Consider the following 19601-nt stretch of genomic DNA (forward strand, 5'->3'; position numbering starts at 1 on the left):
AGATGCTTCAGCAGACCCTCTTAAACATGTTGCACCTAATGTCTATGACTAGGTTCTCACTCTGGTTTGCTAAGATCCACTCTACTAGGTACTTGAACGCCGGAACTTTTCTGATGGTGTCATCTAGTGGCTTGAAAGGGCTTCCTTGATATCGATTATGATTCAGTCTTCTTGTTGTTGATCTTCAAGCGAGCCCTATCCGCTACAATATGAAGGCTCTGCAGGTGTTGGGTAGTCTCCACTATACTGTTAGCATTCATTTATTTATTTACAAACTATATCCCATTGCAGAAGGGGCTGCCTGGTCGAGGCGATAACGGCGTGCTCGGTTCATCCAAAAGGACGTTGGTTCGATTCTCCGTCAGGAAGTCTAAAGATTGAAGAAACGAGATATCCACTACCAGAGGTGCATATGGCTCTGAGGCTCACTCAGACTACCCCAAAAATGAGCACCAGGTTACTACATGGGGGAAAAGTTGGCCGGGCGTAGAGCTAACCACTCTACCCCATGAAGTGCCGAGGTTACGGATAGTGTAATACTTTACCTTCAACCCCTCCTAGGGCCTTCATGGCCTGTACAGAGATGTTTTTCCTGTGCTTTTTATCCCATTGGAGATAATCCCATCGGACCCAGTATACACTGTACAAATTTTCATTTATGTAGGTGATGGATGGATATTTGGCCCGATTTCTGGATGAAATCAGAGGACTGTAACTTCACACAAATTTATGAAAGAAAAATGTTGAAATAAATTGCAAATTCCCATTGCGAAGGGCGGTTAAAATATGCTAGTAAATACATAATTTACTGAAATAAGGAAACATCTGCGAGAAATGGGATGAGCTATTTAATAATGACTAATGTCAGTAGTAGAGTTGTGGCTCCTGGAGCGGAACTGCCTGTCCAAACAGAAGAACAAGTCAAATATTTACTCTCACTCACATTGATGAAGCAGAGAGTGAGTGCCAAGCCGGTCAACCATGCAGATTTGTCCTCGAAGAACCACGTGAGCTCGTCCACACAGCCGTAGAAGAAGGCATTGCCGGTCACCGTGTCTCTGCACTCTGTAGGCAGGGGCTTGTAGAGGTTGATGTAGTCATTAGGACCATCTGCCCCGCAGCAACCAATCTGAAACACAAATAAAAAAAATAAAGATACTTTTTTAAAATAACTCCTGCTGGACAAAATTCCGCCACATCGGAGTCTCCGAAAATCATAAAAATATAGTTAGTGAAACGTAAAATAAATAATCATTTTCCGTTTAAAGCCAATAAATGCCACGTTAAATAACATTTTGGGAAGACTTTTTTTGCAGCCCAGAATAGCTGAGTTCTTACCTTGGCTGCCTGCCGTCTTTTCTTAGTCCAACTATTGCTCTGTTTTTTATGTTGAAATTATTTCTTAGCAGACAATGTACTACGAAAAACGTAAAGTTAATCAATTTCCTCAATTGTGTCGAAAGTTCAAGGACTAAAGGTCCGGGAAAGGCTTTAAATTGTGGAGCTTGGATAGCTCTATCAAATCCAATAAAAAAAGGTTCGAAAATCATTTCGGGCTAAATGCATTTCCGGAACAAAGCCTAAAATCACTTCTTTCTTTACTCGTCTCCTGTTTGATTCAAATACTATCCATATTAATTTATTTACGTAATTCGTTCTCTAATGTGTTCCTAGGTTCAATATCCTCAGGTACTTTTTTAATAGTTTGAAAAATGTCCACACCGAATGTTGTTATAAGGGCTTAAGTGAAACCTGCATTGACTCACGTTCAAGTGGTAGAAAAAGGTAAACTGATATTCGAATCGACCGGATAACGATGACTAAGGAACTGATTGTAATTTTTAGGAATAAAGAATATATTCTCGTATTTTATTATTATTTATTTACTTAAAATTTGTAGCTATTATCTCTAGGATGTTTTCAACATTGAGTTGCTTGCCTGAAGGGCTTTTTTCTTCGTGGATTTCATGGAGTTGGTGTTTAGCTTAATTTAGATGTCATCTTGCCTTAGTCCAACCTCTCTTCCTGCACCACTTGTCAGAAACTTCGTGTCTACAATCAAAGATTTGATTTGTCAATCGCTTTCCTTCTGTTCTGAAGACTTGCACATAGGACTTCACCTAATAACCTCCATCAGTCGTTCATTTTTCGGATACAGATCTTCATGTCCCCTTAACCTACATTGTTCATTCACAAATTTTGAGCTGGGCTGAGTGGCTCAGATGTTTGAGGCGTTGGCTTGCTGATCCTAAATTGGCAGGATCTATCTTCGCTCAGTCTGCTGTTATTTTAAGGTGCTCAAATACGTCAGCCTCTTATCGATATATTTATCGACATGTAAAAGAACTCTTGCGGTAACAAATTTGCGCACCTCGGCGTCACTTAAAACCGTCAAAAGTAGTTAGTGGGACGTAAAACAATTTTTGGACCCATCATCTTGAGAAGAAGTTTCTCTGAACCCTCTCAGCGTCTCTCAGATCAGCCTCCCAGTCATTCGAGAGCTCTCTCTGGCCTAAAACTATTATTATTATTATTATTATTATTATTATTATTATTATTATTATTATTATTATTATTATTATTATTATTATTATTATTTCACCGGGCGAGCTGATCGTGCGGTTAGTGGCGTGCAGCTTTGGAGATGGTGGGTTCGTAACCCACTGTCGGCAGTCCTGAAAATGGTTTCCCGTGGCTTCCCATTTTCACACCAGGCAAATTAATTAATACCAGAGCACTTCCTTCCCGTTACTAGATCTTCCTATCCCATCGTCGCAATAAGACCTATCTGTGTCGGCGCAACGTAAAGCAAATTGAAAAATCTTCTTTCTGGTCTTTATCAAGGTTTCTTAGCGTCATCTCTTGATGCTGATTTGTCACAACTTTACGGCCGTATGCTGTGCCTTTCCTATGCTGAGGGGATGCATTTACTATTGCGTGCTTCTGTAGAGGATAGTAGCTGGTGTTTTGTATCTAAATTAAGATAAGTTTATTATAATGAGCCACAAAAATCCGTTCCCCATATCATAAGAATTAACCGACGTTGTTAAAATCCGTCCGGGATTCGAACCCGGGCTCCTATGAACCGAAGACCAGTACAGTTACCATACACCCAAGGAAGAGGACCAAGACGATGGAACGCTTCACCATATTGCCGGTCGTGCTTACGCAGGAGTCATTCTAATCTTCTCATTTTTATCATTCTAATTTTAGTACCGTAAATGTACAACAGGATTGAGAAAAGTTTTAATAATTTTATATATGTACCAATACAGTATTATAAGAAGAGATACTCTGATTCTTTGTAACTTTGAAAATCTTTCTCACATCACGCATTATATGGCCTCACTTTAGCTAAAACTTAAAGTTTCACTCAACTGTGATTGAAGTATTGAAGGTAGAGAAATGGTGAAGGAGTCAAAACACGCGTTTTGGATAGGTATATCTTGGAAATCACGTCAGGTCAAAATATTGTTCACGAAAAAACGTAAAAAAGGACAGTATATAAAAATGTTTTCCCACAATTATTACCCGACGTCCGTTTTTTAATATTTCAATAAATAGATTAATCCACTCTTCAAAGGAATTTTTGCCAGGTTTTGGAATTTCACAAAAGTATGTTCTCCAGTTCGACTTGAAGAGGGTCATGCATGATGTGACAATAAAGTTACTAGTGATAGTGTTAGGCAACCAATGATTTTCCGGTTTGGGGTTATGTTATCTAACAATAAACCACGTGAGTATGTCCTGCGCTGTTATGCTGCCAACACTCAAAGGTCATTTAGTTGCAAATATTATGTTAGAAACGCGGAATAAACTTAAAGTAGTGAAAAACCAGGTCCTAGGAGTCGTTCGGATGAAGATGCCCTGATAGAGCGATCAACAAAGACAATTGACGAAGATAACTGACCTTCAAATACTTCAAACTATATGAAAGAGTAGAAAAATACTGTGTACATTGTAAGCAATCTCATGGTTTACTTCTCCTTCTTCTTGTTCTAGAGTTTGCCTTTTCCACATTTCGTAAAGAAACATTTTCAAACTTCAGTTCTTTGTTCAAAGGACTTGAATTTTCATTTTTGTATATGGAGACTAATTTCTGGAACTTTGAAACATACGTCAGCAATTTCTCACTATTAGGAACTATATTCCTTTCAGATTGTTATAGAATGTATATACTTATGCCAGCCCGGGTATTTAGACTGTCATAGGTTAGAATGCAAACTTACTGAAACGAGTAACAAGTATACTAGCCTGCACAACAGTCATGCTGTGAGTGTTGTATAAACATAAGGGGTACGGTCTATCAAAACCCGTAGTATTTATGTTACTCTCTCTTCATTACGGGAGAGCTCTAGTTATCAGATGTTACAACTCATTGCATTAAGTGAAAGTCATCTTTGGTATCTAAGCTCACCGGACAGAAAAATAGTCATTCCTGAAGAAATCATTTCCAGCATAATTTTATATCGTGCAACTCCGCCTCTGGACTCGATCACCGCCTGGATTTGGTTAGGAAGTGAGTCCTGCAGGTGTGTTACATCCAGGATAAGCCACTCGCGGAGGATTTGATCGTGCAATTCCACCGGAATGCTGATGTCGGCGTTTCACCCATTTTTCCAACACGTCCTACAGATCTTGAATAGCGTTCACGTCAGGTGATTTTGTAGACCAATTGAGAAATCATAAGGTGGGGGATTGTTCATAAAACCAGTCACATATGCGTTCAGCTCGATGATATTTGCTGTTGAGATCTTGAAAAATCGGGCTACCCATAGCGTACTCATCATGGAGATGTTGACTGAAAGGCAATGCCTTATCATCCAGAATATTTAAATAAACTTGTTGGTTCATATTAGTGGTCACCTCAGTGAGTGGGCCCAATCCATAATACGAAAAACACCCCCAAAACTTTACAGGCTCACCTTCGGCTTGAATCTGACCTTTCACAAGGCCAGGATGAATGTTTCATTTGGCCTTCGGTGCACTCGACGACGTGCGTCATTGGAATACAGGCAAAAATGTCATTTGACAGTCCACATTACGTTCCGCCAATCACATACTGTCCTGGCTCGATGACTTTAGCCCATTGAGGACGTGCCGCTTTATGTGCCTTTGTGAGCAAGGGGACCGACTCCAAACGTCACTGCATGCTGTTCCCGTGGCAATGTTCTCTCGCTAACAGTTTGGGATGGACCTTCATTCACGGACCGCTGCAATTCCTGTTGGATTTGGAAGCAATTTCGATTCGCAAGCTCTGAAAAGTTTCTGCGGTACCTCTCAGTCAGAATCTTTTTTAGACCACAATTCTGACGTCGTGTTCCGTGGCCACACGTAGTACACCATTGCTTGTAGACACGTTGAACAGTCCGCTGTGGAACACCAACAAATGCATCAACTTCACGCACCGTATGGTCATGCGTACGGCCAAACACGATTGCTCCTTTTTGCCACTTTGTCACATTCTTACATCTACCCATGTTGACTTGCAGTGTCCGCTTGAAACATCAATGTTTCACTGATCACTACTGCCTTATGCTCACGGAGAGGCAGTGCGTGTGCGGTTGAGCGCAGGACTCATAGGCTCTGCCATCTGTACAGACTTAACGATTCATCTGTGCGTGTGCACTGGGTGACTATTATTTCTCCCGTGAGATTATTTTGAAGATAAATAAGGAATTCACGAAACAGATAACTTTGTATCATTTCCGAAATAATCCACAGTCCAAAATTAGTATTTTTAAATGGTTACGTGTATGTTATGTGCCACCCACAAGTATTTGTTTTCCTTATTATATTTTCTATTTATTAATATTATTTGTTAATGCCCAATGGATGTGTGACGCATTTGTGTAGTTGGTAATAATAATAATAATAATAATAATAATAATAATAATAATAATAATAATAATAATAATAATAATAATAATAATAATAATAATAATAATAATAATAATAATAACGTTATTTGCTTTACGTACCACTAACTTCTTTTACGGTCTTCGGAGACGCCGAGGTGCCGGAATTTAGTCCCGCAGGATTTTTTACGTGCCAGTAAATCTACCGACACGAGACTGACGTATTTGAGCACCTTCAAATACCACCCGACTGAGCCAGGATCGAACCTGCCAAGTTGGGATAGGAAGGCCAGCGCCTCAACCGTCTGAGCCACTCAGCCCGGCTTGTGTAGTTGGAAGTAGAGCAACTCGAATATTCAGTGTCCCACATAACATTGTTAGGAACACCAACGACATCATATTCAATTGGAAATATGACTTTCTTCCAAGTGTGTTACTGAATATGAAAGGACTGAATAAGCCACTAGGTCCTATCCTCGCTGCTAGATGGAGGCTTTATTCATTCCATTCCTGATTCGGTCGAATAACTGGAAACAGGCTGTGTATTTTTATTTGAAAAAATGTTCCTCCGTGGCTCAGGTGGCAGCGCGCCGGCCTCTCACCACCGGCTTCCGTGGTTCAAATCCTGATCAGTCATTGTGAGATTTTTTCTGGACCAAGCGCAGGCGGTACAGTCTTCTTTTCGGTTACTCTGGTTTTTCCTGTAACCTTTCATTCCAGCAACACTCTCCAATACCATTTCATCTCATCTGTCAGTCATTAATTATTGCCCCAGAGGAGTACGATAGGCTTCGGCAGCCGGTACAATTCCTATCCTCGCCGCTAGGTGGGGGAATTCAATAATAATAATAATAATAATAATAATAATAATAATAATAATAATAATAACAATACAAAGTTAGAAATGATGCTAGACGAACAGAAGATCCAGATACTAGGAATCCGAGAGACGTGCATGAGAGATGACAATACGGCAGATTTCGGCAACTACAGGCTATTGAAGAGCAAAATAGAAAGGGGAGTAGGTATAGGTAAAACCGCTCCTGGGAATGTCCTTCGCTGTCAACAAGAACATACTCAACTCAGTAACGGAATTCAAACCAATCAACAACAGAGTGATGACGACGAGGCTCAAATGTGCTAACAAGTTCTATACAATAGTCAACATACACGCACCAGTAAACGAAGATAACGAGAGAGTCAAGGAAGGATTCGGACGGTACTGGGACAAACTTGTGAAAACAATGAGAAAAATCCCTAAAGGAGATGTTAAAATTATACTGGGCGACGTCAGTGCGCAATTAGGCAGAGACAGAAGATTCAGAGGAACAATAGGACATTACCCCGGACATAAGTTCACTAACAGGAATGGTTAAAGCCTGGTGGAGTTGTGTTATCAGCACAATATGAAGTTAATATCGACCCACATCAAGAAGGATATCAGAAAACTAAGACCTGGCGTTCACCAGTAACGTCCTTAGGAAAATATTAGATTGATCATGAAGCAATAACACACAAAAACCACAGAGAAATTATGAACTTCAAATGATAAAGGGAGCAAACATCGACTCCGATCACTACCTCACGAGAGAGAATAAAGAAAAAGACTCCACGGATAATAAAGTTCGATATGACAAAACTACACTCATCAGGAATGAAAGAGGAATGGGAAGAGGAGACAGCAACGACCTGGAGATAATTCAAAGAGAAGATAATTAAGAAAGCTAAAGAGAAAATATCTCTAAAGAGAACAAAGACACACTCATGGTGGAATGACATATGTGAAGAAGCAACTGAGAACAGAAGAGCAGCATACAACAATTGGAACAGCAACAAAACGGAAGTCAGATTATCAATATACTTGGAGACAAGGAAGCAAACGACAAGAGACTTCAAAAAGGTCAAAAGAGAATATTTAAGGGATCAGTTAAGAGCGGGAAGGAGAGAATTTTCGTAACCACAATAAGAGGGAGTTCTACAAGACGTTCAAGTGCAGAAAAAAGAATGGACAACTTGCACTGAACAACAAAGAAGACTGCGAAACACTAGAAGAACTCCAGAATTGTCCCGAACTCACGGAGAAATTGCCAAGGATACAGCAGATCAACAGAAATGAGAATACAGAAGCACCAGATGAATTAGAGATCAAGGCACAAATCATGATAATGAAGAACGGTAGAGCTGCAGGAGAAGATGGAATCGTAGCCGAACAACTAAAGGAATTCGGACCGAGAACATTGAGTGAAATCACGAAGATAATACAAGATATTTGGGAAACTCAAACACTGCCTGAAGAATGAAAGTGTGCAGTCATACACCCTCTTGATAAGAAAAGAGATAGAACGAATATAGATAACTACAGAGGAGTATCGCTATTATTATCTGCATACAAAATTCTATCATAATGCCTGCTAGGTAGAGTACAGTCGCAACTGGAACACACGATAGGAGAATACCAAGCAGGCTTCAGTCCTGGAAGATCTTGTGGTGAACAGATACTTAATCTGAGAACAATTCTGAGATCATGCAGTGAGAATCGTAAGACAAGGTGATGGTCTATCACCTATTATTTTCAACATAATACTGGACAAAGCGATCAGGGAATGGAAAAAGGAACTGAAAGCACAGGGACTTCACAAACCCATCAGGTTAGGAAGAACGAGCAAGGGAATAGATATCAGTTGTCTAGCATTTGACGATGATTTAGCAATACTTGCAGATACCATAGAAGCAGCAACACAACAAGTCGAAATTCTAAAAGAGATGGCTGAGCAAATAGGGCTACAGATTTCGTTCGAGGAAACACAATATCTGTCTAACATGAAAGGCGCACCGGAGGAAATAACTACAAAATTCGGGAATATCAAGAGGTTTCACACATTCAATTACAGGCCAATGGGATGGAGAAATCTGCTTACGAGCAGAGAAAACAAAATACGACCAAAGAATTCTGGAAGACTGGGAACATCTACAATAAATCATGTGTATCACGTAACACCAATGTGAGACACGTCATCAAACATGAAACCCTGTACGCATCTGAAACATTGGTCTTGAATCACAAAGGTGAACTAGAAAACATCAAGAAACTAGAGAGAAGAATTGTCAGAAAATTTCTAGGACCCAAGAAAGGCACAAGAATGATACCAGTTGCAAAGTAGACAGGAGACTAAGTATATAAGTAACATAGTATACGACATGATGAAAGGTCGACTGAAATACTATGGTCACATCAAGAGAATACCGGACAGCCGACTGACTAAACAAATCTTGGTATAGGTCGATAGCATAGAGAACATGAAGTGGATCGCCGAAATTAGAGAAGACTTGAAGGATGCTGGCATCACAGACTCGGACATACAAGACAGACGGATATTCAGATAAAAAGTACATAAGTGGAAAGTGGGCCGGGAGATCGAGAAATTGGAGACTGGAACAACTTGGTCTCAAGAAAGGAAGAAAGCACACAGTGAGAAGATGTGTGGCGCCTTAGAGAATCTCACAACAAGTAAAAGCTTTACGTGGTCAATTAGTGGCCTATACGAATAAATGAATGAATGGATAATAATAATAATAATAATAATAATAATAATAATAATAATAATAATAATAATAATAATAATAATAATAATAATAATAATAATATATCGAATATGAAAAGTAAATCAACTACTTAAAAGAGAACTCAGGCTACACCGGAAGATTTTAGGCAACAGATGGGTTGACGGGCAGGTCGACTGGAATCCAATAAAGAATTATACAGCAAGATGGAACCGATAAATACAGCAATTAGAAAGAGAAGATTGCTGTGTTTTAGGCACATCTTCCGAATAAATAATAATCGGCTCACAGAGAAAATCTGGAATTTTGTGAAATCAAAGATGTCTAAGTTGAGATGGTTGTAAGAGTGTGAGAGTGATCTGAGAATGATGGGCATTACGGAGGATAAAACCAATGACAGGCTTAGTTTCAGACGGATGATGAAAAGCTATCAGGTTTTTATGGTGGAGACAGAACCCAAACGACGAAGAGGCGCTTTACCACAGGAGAGGTAAAAATCACTGATCGATGGGCTCAAAAGTTACTGGCAGGATGTCAAAACCGGCAGACGATAAAGACAAAGACACTGAAAATGAGATTGGTTGTTAACACGCAGCAGTCCATAGGGACTTAATTCGAAAAGGGGATGATTTAGGCAGTGATAGGTTAGAACTTAATCTAATATGTCGAGCAGTTAGTGTCCTCTAGCCTGTTCTTCGGTAATGTAACAAGAGTAACGTAACTTTCGGGGGGGTTCTAAGCAGTCAAGCCCCTAATGTTTATGCAAACCTCATAACAGGGCTGTTGACTGTGTTAGAATATACTTGTTACACCCATGAGCAAGTTTGTATTATAACCTATTAATGCCTCAACATCCGGTCTCTAATAATAATAATAATAATAATAATAATAATAATAATAATAATAATAATAATAATAATAATAATAATAATAATAATAATAATAATATAGGAGGTAAGGTTAAGGAACATTTTCACCAATGTTACTACGATACGATCTCCGCAACACTGTGGAATGCCCTCCTCAGTGTTTCCCCACACTCCTGTGTTTAACAGCATGAGTGCTCGAGGATCTGGAAGTTTGAACCTTCTTCCCAATAATCTCGGGGACATGGACAACAGAGGTATGTCTACAACGTTGTTACGGAGGATTACTCTACATCAGCTCACACATTATTTACCCCTCCTAGCTGTGAAGTGATAGTTCGGAACTAACTTACACTGTATGGTGTAAATGGAATTTCTCTGTTATCCGGGAAACAAAATCTGAGCTCCTATTCCTTCCCGTACCCGAGGCTACCTAATCTTCAGGCCGGATATTCAACCTCACATGTATGAGCAAGTCCAAGGTAAATTGACCTACATTGAATTATATATACGTATTTGTCTCTTAGATAATTTTAAAGAGTTCATATTCCAGTCGTTTGCTGAACGAATGAAATTTCTAGAAATTCTAAGAAAAATTTGACCTAGTATTATATTACCGACAACAAGTTTTATCCCATCCATGCCATATCAACATCTGTCGACTTACAAAGGAAATCAGGAATGCAAATTTGATACTGCTGCATTTTATAACCTTAACACCTGTTATGTTTGCTTTTATTGTTGTTTTCCTGGTATTTTTCGCACTTGTCTTGAGTAAGCACTACTGTGGATTAAACGTAGTTTTAAGACCAGATGCAATAATTCCCACTCCCCTGTTCATGTTGCTATAGGGTGATATTTTGTGTGTGTGTGTGTGTGTGTGAACGAGTATGTTTATTAAGACAATCACAAAATCGCAGTCTCTGTTCCGGAGGCGGGATTAACGAAACGTGGTTAATACATTGCCTTGCCTGGGAATCTAACACGGTTCCTTATGAACCAAGGAAGACCTAGCTCGTCAGCCAGTCTTGGAGTCGGACGTTGAGATTATTGTAACGAGTGTAAGATCATTTCAGAGGATTCTGAGTGGCCAAGCCCCTAATGCTTATGCAAACCTCATAACAGGGTTGTCGACCGGGTTAGAATATACTTGTTACACTCATGAGCATATTTGCATTTTTCTTTCCTTGCTATTTGCTTTACTTCGCACTGATACATACAGGTCTTATGGCGACGAGGGGCAGGAAAGGCCTAGGAGTGGGAAGGAAGCGGTCGTGGCCTTAATGAAGATACAGCCCCAGCATTTGCCTGGTGTGAAAATGGAAACCACAGAAAACCACCTTTAGGACTGCCGGCAGTGGGGTTCGAATCCACTATCTCCCTGATGCAAGCTCACAGATGCGCGACCCTAACCGCACGGCAAACTCACCCTGTCCTATTTGCATTATAACCTGTTAATGCCTCAACATCCGGCATTATTATTATTATTATTATTATTATTATTATTATTATTATTATTATTATTATTATTATTATTATTATTATTATTATTATTATTATTATTCCCGCCTGGTGGCCATGATGGTTAAGGAGTCAAATCTATATAGTCTGACAATGGGGTTAGCCGGTTTAAGTCTCGTTGGTGGAGAGAATTTTTACCATCAGAATGTTGGCCGGCAGGATAGGCGAAGTGGTGGTGTACAATTTCTAATCACTAGATTGCGTGCCAAAAGCCTGCACTCAATTCGAAACCTCTCTACAGTGCTAATGTGGAGTGAGGGAGTATGACGCTGTTGATGGTGATTCGTCCGTCGGGTTGTGACGTAAATCTTTGAGGAGACCGCTTCGTTTTACTTCTCTATCTCATTTTTATTCCACATTCAGACGTGCAGGTCGCCCTTTTGTGTGAAATAGAAGTACCTGCACCAGGCGAGCGGAACTTATCTGCCATTTTGACCTATTCAAAGAAGGAAAAGGAATTCTACTGTCGGCAGCTCTGAAGATGCTTTTCCGTGGTTTCCCGTTTTCACACCAGGCAAATGCTGGGGCTGTACCTTAATTAAGGACACGGCCGCTTCCTTCCCATTCCTAGGCCTTTCCTGCCCCATCGTCGCGTGCGACGTAAAGCAAATAGCAAAAGAAACAAAACGAAGAATCTTTATAATCTCGCTTTATATCCAAAAACCTTTCATTAATGTCTATCGAAAGCTGCTGAGGAAAACCCTAAAAATTTCCGTAAAAAATAGTCGAGCTAATCCTGTGTCTCCAAGAGGGTAATGAAACCCAGATTGAAGTTACTCACTCGAGAAGGAAGAAGATACCAATTAGAAAAGGAGTTTTTGCAGAGTTCACCGCTCACCCTTTATGAATTTCCGGAAGAGGCTACAGCTAGAGAATACGGATTTTCTCTTGTATCATTTTTAAATTCTTCAACTTTGCCACTGATTACAAGATATAAAGCTCCTTCACTTGTGCTGACTAAAATGGTAATCGGGGTGCTTAGAGAAGTTCATCTGAGCAGTAACTCGTGTGAAGCGATAGGCAACATCGTATCTAAAGGTAACCTTTATAAAAGGGTGTTATCTAGCTGTGCTATTCCTCAGGTAGACCAGAAGATTACTGTCGTTAATTCTCCTGTTTGTACAACTTTTGTGTATTATTTTCAGACTGTGGAATTGACTGATAACCTTTTTCATATTCCTCGAAGGCAGCTTCAAAATGATAAAATGCAGCCCCAAAGGAATTCTCCAGCTTCGCACCGATACATCCGACAGTACTCACCGGAAGATGAAAGGTTTAGTGCTCTTCCAATCACAGTCGGAGCTGCCCCTGCAACAGGCTAACGCCCTTAGAGTCCTTCAATGGAAACAAATCCCATATATTGACAAGTAGGTACCTGTTTGAAGAGATCAAGAACTGCCTCCAAGAACTTTGCATAATATCCACCGATAGATTATTAAATTACAAATACGGTTTCCTGTATTCGAGGAAAATCAGACACACCCTCCAAGATCGGGGATGTCAGACATTGTGTCAACTGCCAGGGAAGGGAATAGGCGTTGTCAATTTCGGAACATTCTCTAGATAACAGCTATGTAATGCACATGAAGAATTATGGTGTGGTGAATGGCGAGACGCTTTAAAAATGACAGCCAATTCTGAAGCAGTTCAATCTGTTCAGCAGGTTTCGGGACAATAACCATTGTCGGCATTGCCACAAGGGGATTATAATCCTTGCTCGTGTCGGCATTGCCACAAGGAGATTAGAAGCCTTTCTCATGTCCCCGAATATTGCTCCCACGGTGAAACCTTGCGTCCAACTCGGCACCACACAATACGGATCATCATCGTGTGGGATTACGAGACAGTGGCAATAATGTGCATGAAGGAGTCCACGGTGAACGGAAGTACGTGCAAGATCGATATTCTTGCCTTCAGAGACAAAAATCTAAGGTTATATTTTAGATTATATTGTTTAGTTTGAATTAGACTCTAACCATCCAAGCGAGGTGGACAAGGAAAAGAAGAGAACGTATGAACCGCCTATTACCTTCTACCAACAAGAATACGGACTTCAGAACATCGGAGCAGGGGTAAAAATAACCAAGGCATTCGAGAAATTCCACGAAATTTCAGTATCTCTCCATCAATGACAAGGAATATCGTCTTGTCACCTTGAAAGTTTATAATTCAATAATGAGACACCATCTCTACAGCCAAGGACAGCCTCCTCATGGGGAAAGTGTTTTTCTTTCCTGAATAAATTGTCACTGTATATCAATCAAAACACGAGTTTTATTAGACTATTGTTGCTGTTGTTATTTGGATCAACAAGCTATAAATAGCTTAATTCAGTCCATTATGTGAACGTGCCATGTACTATATTTTTTATTTGTATGCACGTATTGAATCATACATGTATTCTAATTTTTAGTCATATTCACCCGCTTTTCATTCCTATTATTAATGATAACATTCTTTTCGATTTTGACCATTGAAGGACCACGGAAAATAGCCCTGTGCATTCATCTTGCTCTTCTTTCCTTGACTTTAAATAGTGCTTTATCCTTTCAATTTGCAGTTTCCTCCTCTCTTGTGTCCACATGTTATTACCTTTCCTCTTCTTCTTCTTCTCCATAAAACACTTGAAATGTTGGACCAATCTACTGAAAGTTGTATTGTATCGTCTGTTATTCCAATCTCTGTCATACTTTTATTACTTCTTGGATCCACTGGTTGCCATTCTTGCTCGTTTTTTCGATCTGCTCTTATCCATCCTCATTATGTGACCAGAAATGTAATTCTCCTCTTTCTGTTTGTGCCTTCCGTTTTCGTCGCACTCCTATGCCTAAACTCTCCTTCCCTAAATTGCAATGGTCCTCAGAAATCTCTTCTATTTCACCGTTTTCACATATAATTTAATTCTGCGGCGTACATTCTGCCAGGTTTGATTAATGAGTCGTAGAGACTGATTTGTCGATTTCCTTGAGAGATTCTTCTTACCAGGTGTATGCATAAGTCTTTTCCGATTTCACTACGAGATGGCGCCAGCGAACAATACGCAGCGTTTGAATTTGACACATACGTCAGTTTGTTCGTCTGGCATTAACCTACCAACACACACAAGTTGAGTCCGCCAAACAATAGCGTCTGTGTTGTATCTTTCAGTGAGCATGTCGACGTATGTGCCTGAAATAGAACATTTGCGGCATGCATTGCTTTTCTTATTTAATGAAAAGGGAAATCTGTGGAAACTCATCGTTTGGTGGTAGAAACGTATGGTGAGCACGCTCCCTCGTTTAGAACATGTGAGACATGGTTTCGACAGTTAAAACGTAGTGATTTCAATGTGAAAAACACTGCGTGATCTGGTGGACCACAAAGTGCGAAGACCAGCGATTGCAGGTGTTACTGGATGAAAAAATTAATGCACAACGCTATCGCCAATTAAAATTTCAATCACGACCGGAATAGGCCAGAAGACATGGCAAAGTGATTTTATTACACGACAATGTGCCGTCTCACAACAGAAAAACCAGTGACAAACATCTTGAAATCGCTTGGATGAGACAACCTTCCGCACCCTCCGTAATGCCCCAACCTTGCGCCATCTGACTGTCATCTCTTCGCATCAATGGGGCACGCGCTCGCAGAGCAGCATTGCAGCAATTTCGAGGAAGTTGGAAAATGGCTCGGCATGGTATTCATAACTTGCCTGAAACATGGGCGAAGTGTGTAGAAGCCGATGGTCAATAGTTTGATCAAAGAGAAAATGATTTTCATTTGAAAATTACCTGTTTTCTTTACCACAAAACCAGCAAAACGTACGCACACACCTGGTATTATAGTTATCATTAGGGAGTTGGTATGCTAGTTCCAGTTTTTTGATTTGTTTGATTCGTTATCTAATCCATTAATCCGAATAATTTAATTTGATTAATAATGTTGATTTTCCCCGTACACTGTTTTTAGTTCTTTAGTATTGAACACAAATTTAGTCCAAATTTTCCTGCTGTTTATTTCAGAAGGTTGATTTGTTTTAAGACAGTCTCTATACTTCCAGAGAGATTTGTTATGTCATCAGCGAAGGCCAAATAGTTTACACTAACCCCCTTGTGCTTTGAACCTAATCTTATCTCATGATGGAGTGCCCTTTTTTGAGTCTTCCTTCCCAAACTATATTTGCCTATTCCAGGACCCTACTGGAAAGAATCATCGAGCGTCAATCTACAATCCAGACACAGGTTTTAATTTAAAATCAAATATTATTATTATTATTATTATTATTATTATTATTATTATTATTATTATTATTATTATTATTATTATTATTATTATTATTATTATTATTATAGCTGCCTGTGTGGATCAGCGGTAGAGTGTCGGCCTCCGCATCCCAAGATAGCGGGTTCAAATCCTACAGAGGTAGTCGGATTTTTGAAGGGCGGAAAAAAGTCCATTCGACACTCCATGTCGTACGATGTCGGCATGTAAAAGATCTATGGTGACACATTTGGTGTTTACTCGACAAAATTAATTAAATCTCAGCCATAGACGCTCAATAGAGTTTCGGTTTACTCGGTCTGCCATCTAGTGGGGGCCTGGAGTAAAACGGAACGTCGAAATTGATGAGCAGACAGCCAGATGGCGTCAAATTGAAATGTCTGCACACGGTAGCTGAGGCCATACGATTATTTATTATTATTATTATTATTATTATTATTATTATTATTATTATTATTATTATTATTATTATTATTATTATTATTATAGATATATTTTCAAGTAGGCCGTTTGAAAGCCATTCTTTACATAATGCAATATAATAATATTTATTTTATTTGAAGTTCTTCCTACAACTTTTGCAGGCTTCCACACAAAGAGTGCCTTAAATAGTTCGAGTGTTAGGTAAATAGAATATAATAAAGTAGGAGAATATATTCTTTATTATTCCTGAAAATGACAAACCATTTCTTAGTCATCGTTATCTGGTCGGTTAAACTAATTGTTTGTATTTTTCTACCACTACAAGAGCTAATGTGAGTTCATGCATTGTTTCACTTGAGCCCTTATTCTGTATGGGCATTTTTCAAAAATAAATAATCGCCTGAGGGTATTGAACCAAGAAACAAATTACAGAAATAATTAAATAAGTTAATTTGGCTAGGATTTGAACAAAAAAAGAAAAAGAGTAAAGAAACAAGCGCTTTCAGTCTGCTTTTCCGGAACTGCATTTAGGCCGGAAGTGGTTTTTGAAATTTGTTTCTGTTTTAGTTTGATAGAGCTATCGAAGACTCACGTTATGAAACTATTCCAGGCACTTTGGCTCTTCAACTTTCGGAACAATTGAAGAAAATGCTTAATTTTACGTTTTTCATAGTATTGTTCCCCTACTTGTCTGCTAAAAAATGTTTTCAATGGTAACAAACATTAAGTTCTGCTGACTCCGATATACTAATTGCTTGGATCAACAGATATCTATTTATAACAGTAAATCACTCAAGTGCCCAGGAATGTAAAATCACTCTGCAATTCTCATAACTTTGTTTGTCATACCTTTTTCTGTATTTACTGTAAGTTTCGCATACGTTTCAACCATCCAGCAAGGATCAAGCCAGTTGACCGCGCGGTTAGGGGCGCGCACCTGTGAGCTTGCATTCGGAAGATAGTATACTCGAAACCCACTGTGGGCAGCCCTGAAGATGATTTTCTGTAGCATTCTATTTTCACACCAGGCAAATGCCGGGACTATACCTTAAGTAAACCGCTTCCTTCCCACTCCTAGTCCTTTCGTATCCCATCGTCGCCATAAGATCTATCTGTGTCGATGCAACGTAAAGCAAATTTTTTAAAAATATCATCTAGCAATGCATTGCACTTTTCATAATTGTGAGTGTGCCTTAAGTTCCAGATCGCAGGCCAGGCTGAGTGGCTCAGACACTTGAGGCGCTGGCCTTCTGACCCCAACTTGGCAGGATCGATCCTGGCTCAGTCCGGTAGCATTTAAAGTCAACCTCGCCTCCGTAGATTTACTGGCACGTAAAAGAAATACTGCTGGACAAAATTCCGGAACTTCGGCGTCTCCTAAAACCGTCAAAATTAGTTTGTGGGACCCAAACACAAATCATATTTAACCTTTTAAACTGGTGCCATCTAGATGGCCTGCGTAACAGTTGTGACATCTCAATTTCCTGCTAACAGCTACAAGGCATTCCTCTGGACGTTTCCGACGGCCGAGATAACGCACGGTGCACCATCAGACGTATCTGATATGCCAACAATGATTATCTACAGTGCTAAGAATTTGTCCGGGGCCGATGACCTTCGATGTTAGGCCCCTTAAAACAACAAGCATCATCATCAAGAATTTGTCCTTACTTAAAAAATTCGGCTACGTGGCTGGCATCGAGCTCAAGAACGTAGTATTATATATTGGATACACTTCGTATGATTCACCAAGGCAGCTACATACGGCAGTCATGGTTCGAATCCTGGCCATTTCATGTGGGATTCTTTAATTAAAAGACACGTTCCCGTCATTCAGATTTTAAGTAACGTCCGAGGTCATGTTGCTATGACGACGCAATCAAGATGCATGCAAAACTACAAACCCGCTTGCTTTTGCAGCAGTCGAGTAATAAACATGTTCAATAAGCGATACTATCGAAGAAAGATTTCGTGCCTGTATTTGTAATAAATTCGAAATCGCAGAATGCAAATTCCTATTTTCTTGACTCCAGACAAGTCAAAATAGTCTGCCACGAATACGCTATTCTACGTAAGATTCGTAATACCAAATAGGTACTGAACTTTTATATTGATTTTAGTGTTATAGACGGGCACAATGCAAGGCCATAACCCATGAGGTCTAGTGTCCTTCGTAAAGGACACAGGTTTAAAAAATCCAAGCCGCCACTAAAAAACAGAGCTTGAATATTTGTTCATGTATTCTGTTAGGAAATATATTAATTTTCATCTCGTTTGATTTTCATTTTACTGTCTGTCACCAAACCACAGTTAGAGATGTAAAAACAAGTTGAAGCACCAGAGTTTGCATCGTTTAATGCCAAGCACTCAGGAAAGTATACTTTCCCGCTAATAAGAGGGGTTTTATAATGGTTAAATAATAAGAAGTGTTATCTGAGAAGTACATGTATTCGTGCATGTGTCATACCAGGTCAGGAATCATCAGTGCGTCATATTATTATGCATCATCGTTGCTCTGTCAAAACAGCCAATGTGACAATCCTCTTCCTATCTGCTATTTCCCATAAGACTGGTCACATCCCTAAGCCATATACTGATATGCAGTCCATCAGAATAATTTACATTGAGTTCATTTTCCTATGCGCGAGTGTAAAGGAAAATGAACTTTATATACGCCATACTCTGAAAGAAAAATCATCTCTAGAGTGGTCACCACTACTTCCGGCCGCCTTTGCCCCCGGGAATTAACCTGGTACTCATTTTTGTTGAAGGCTGTTTTCTTCCCACTTATCATAGAAAGACTGGAAAATGATACAAAATTTAAACTAAATTGAGTTTGTATTGTATACTGTAAAAAATATCTTTCTTATTAGTTTCATTCATTTTATATCTATGTCTGCAGTCTATCAGAATATTTTTGGTTGTGTTCTTTTTCCTATGCTAATATGCAAAGGAAAATAACCTTACCGTACCACGCTTTAGGAATGTACGAGTGATGATCAAAAATTAAGGTTACAAGGTCGATATTCATGGAGTTTCATCTGTTATAGAAAAATTAGTAGTGTGCTGTTATTCTGATACAAGCCGTTAACAACTGTGCAGAGTTTCA

General features: G+C 39.4%; 1 protein-coding gene and 1 pseudogene across 1 annotated transcript in view; both read right to left on the reverse strand.

Moving 5' to 3' along the window:
* Nucleotides 1–19601, reverse strand: part of Tsp2A (tetraspanin 2A) — a 701187-nt gene that overhangs the window by 19416 nt on the left and 662170 nt on the right. Inside the window, exon 4 of the mRNA XM_067144664.2 lies at nucleotides 944–1129. Within this exon, the coding sequence (XP_067000765.1) occupies nucleotides 944–1129 (186 nt within the window). The remainder of the gene's footprint in view (nucleotides 1–943; nucleotides 1130–19601) is intronic.
* LOC137499068 (U6 spliceosomal RNA) lies at nucleotides 3128–3227 on the reverse strand (annotated as a pseudogene).

The sequence above is a fragment of the Anabrus simplex genome, chromosome 3 (genome assembly GCF_040414725.1).
Source record: "Anabrus simplex isolate iqAnaSimp1 chromosome 3, ASM4041472v1, whole genome shotgun sequence".
Classification (NCBI taxonomy): domain Eukaryota; kingdom Metazoa; phylum Arthropoda; class Insecta; order Orthoptera; family Tettigoniidae; genus Anabrus; species Anabrus simplex.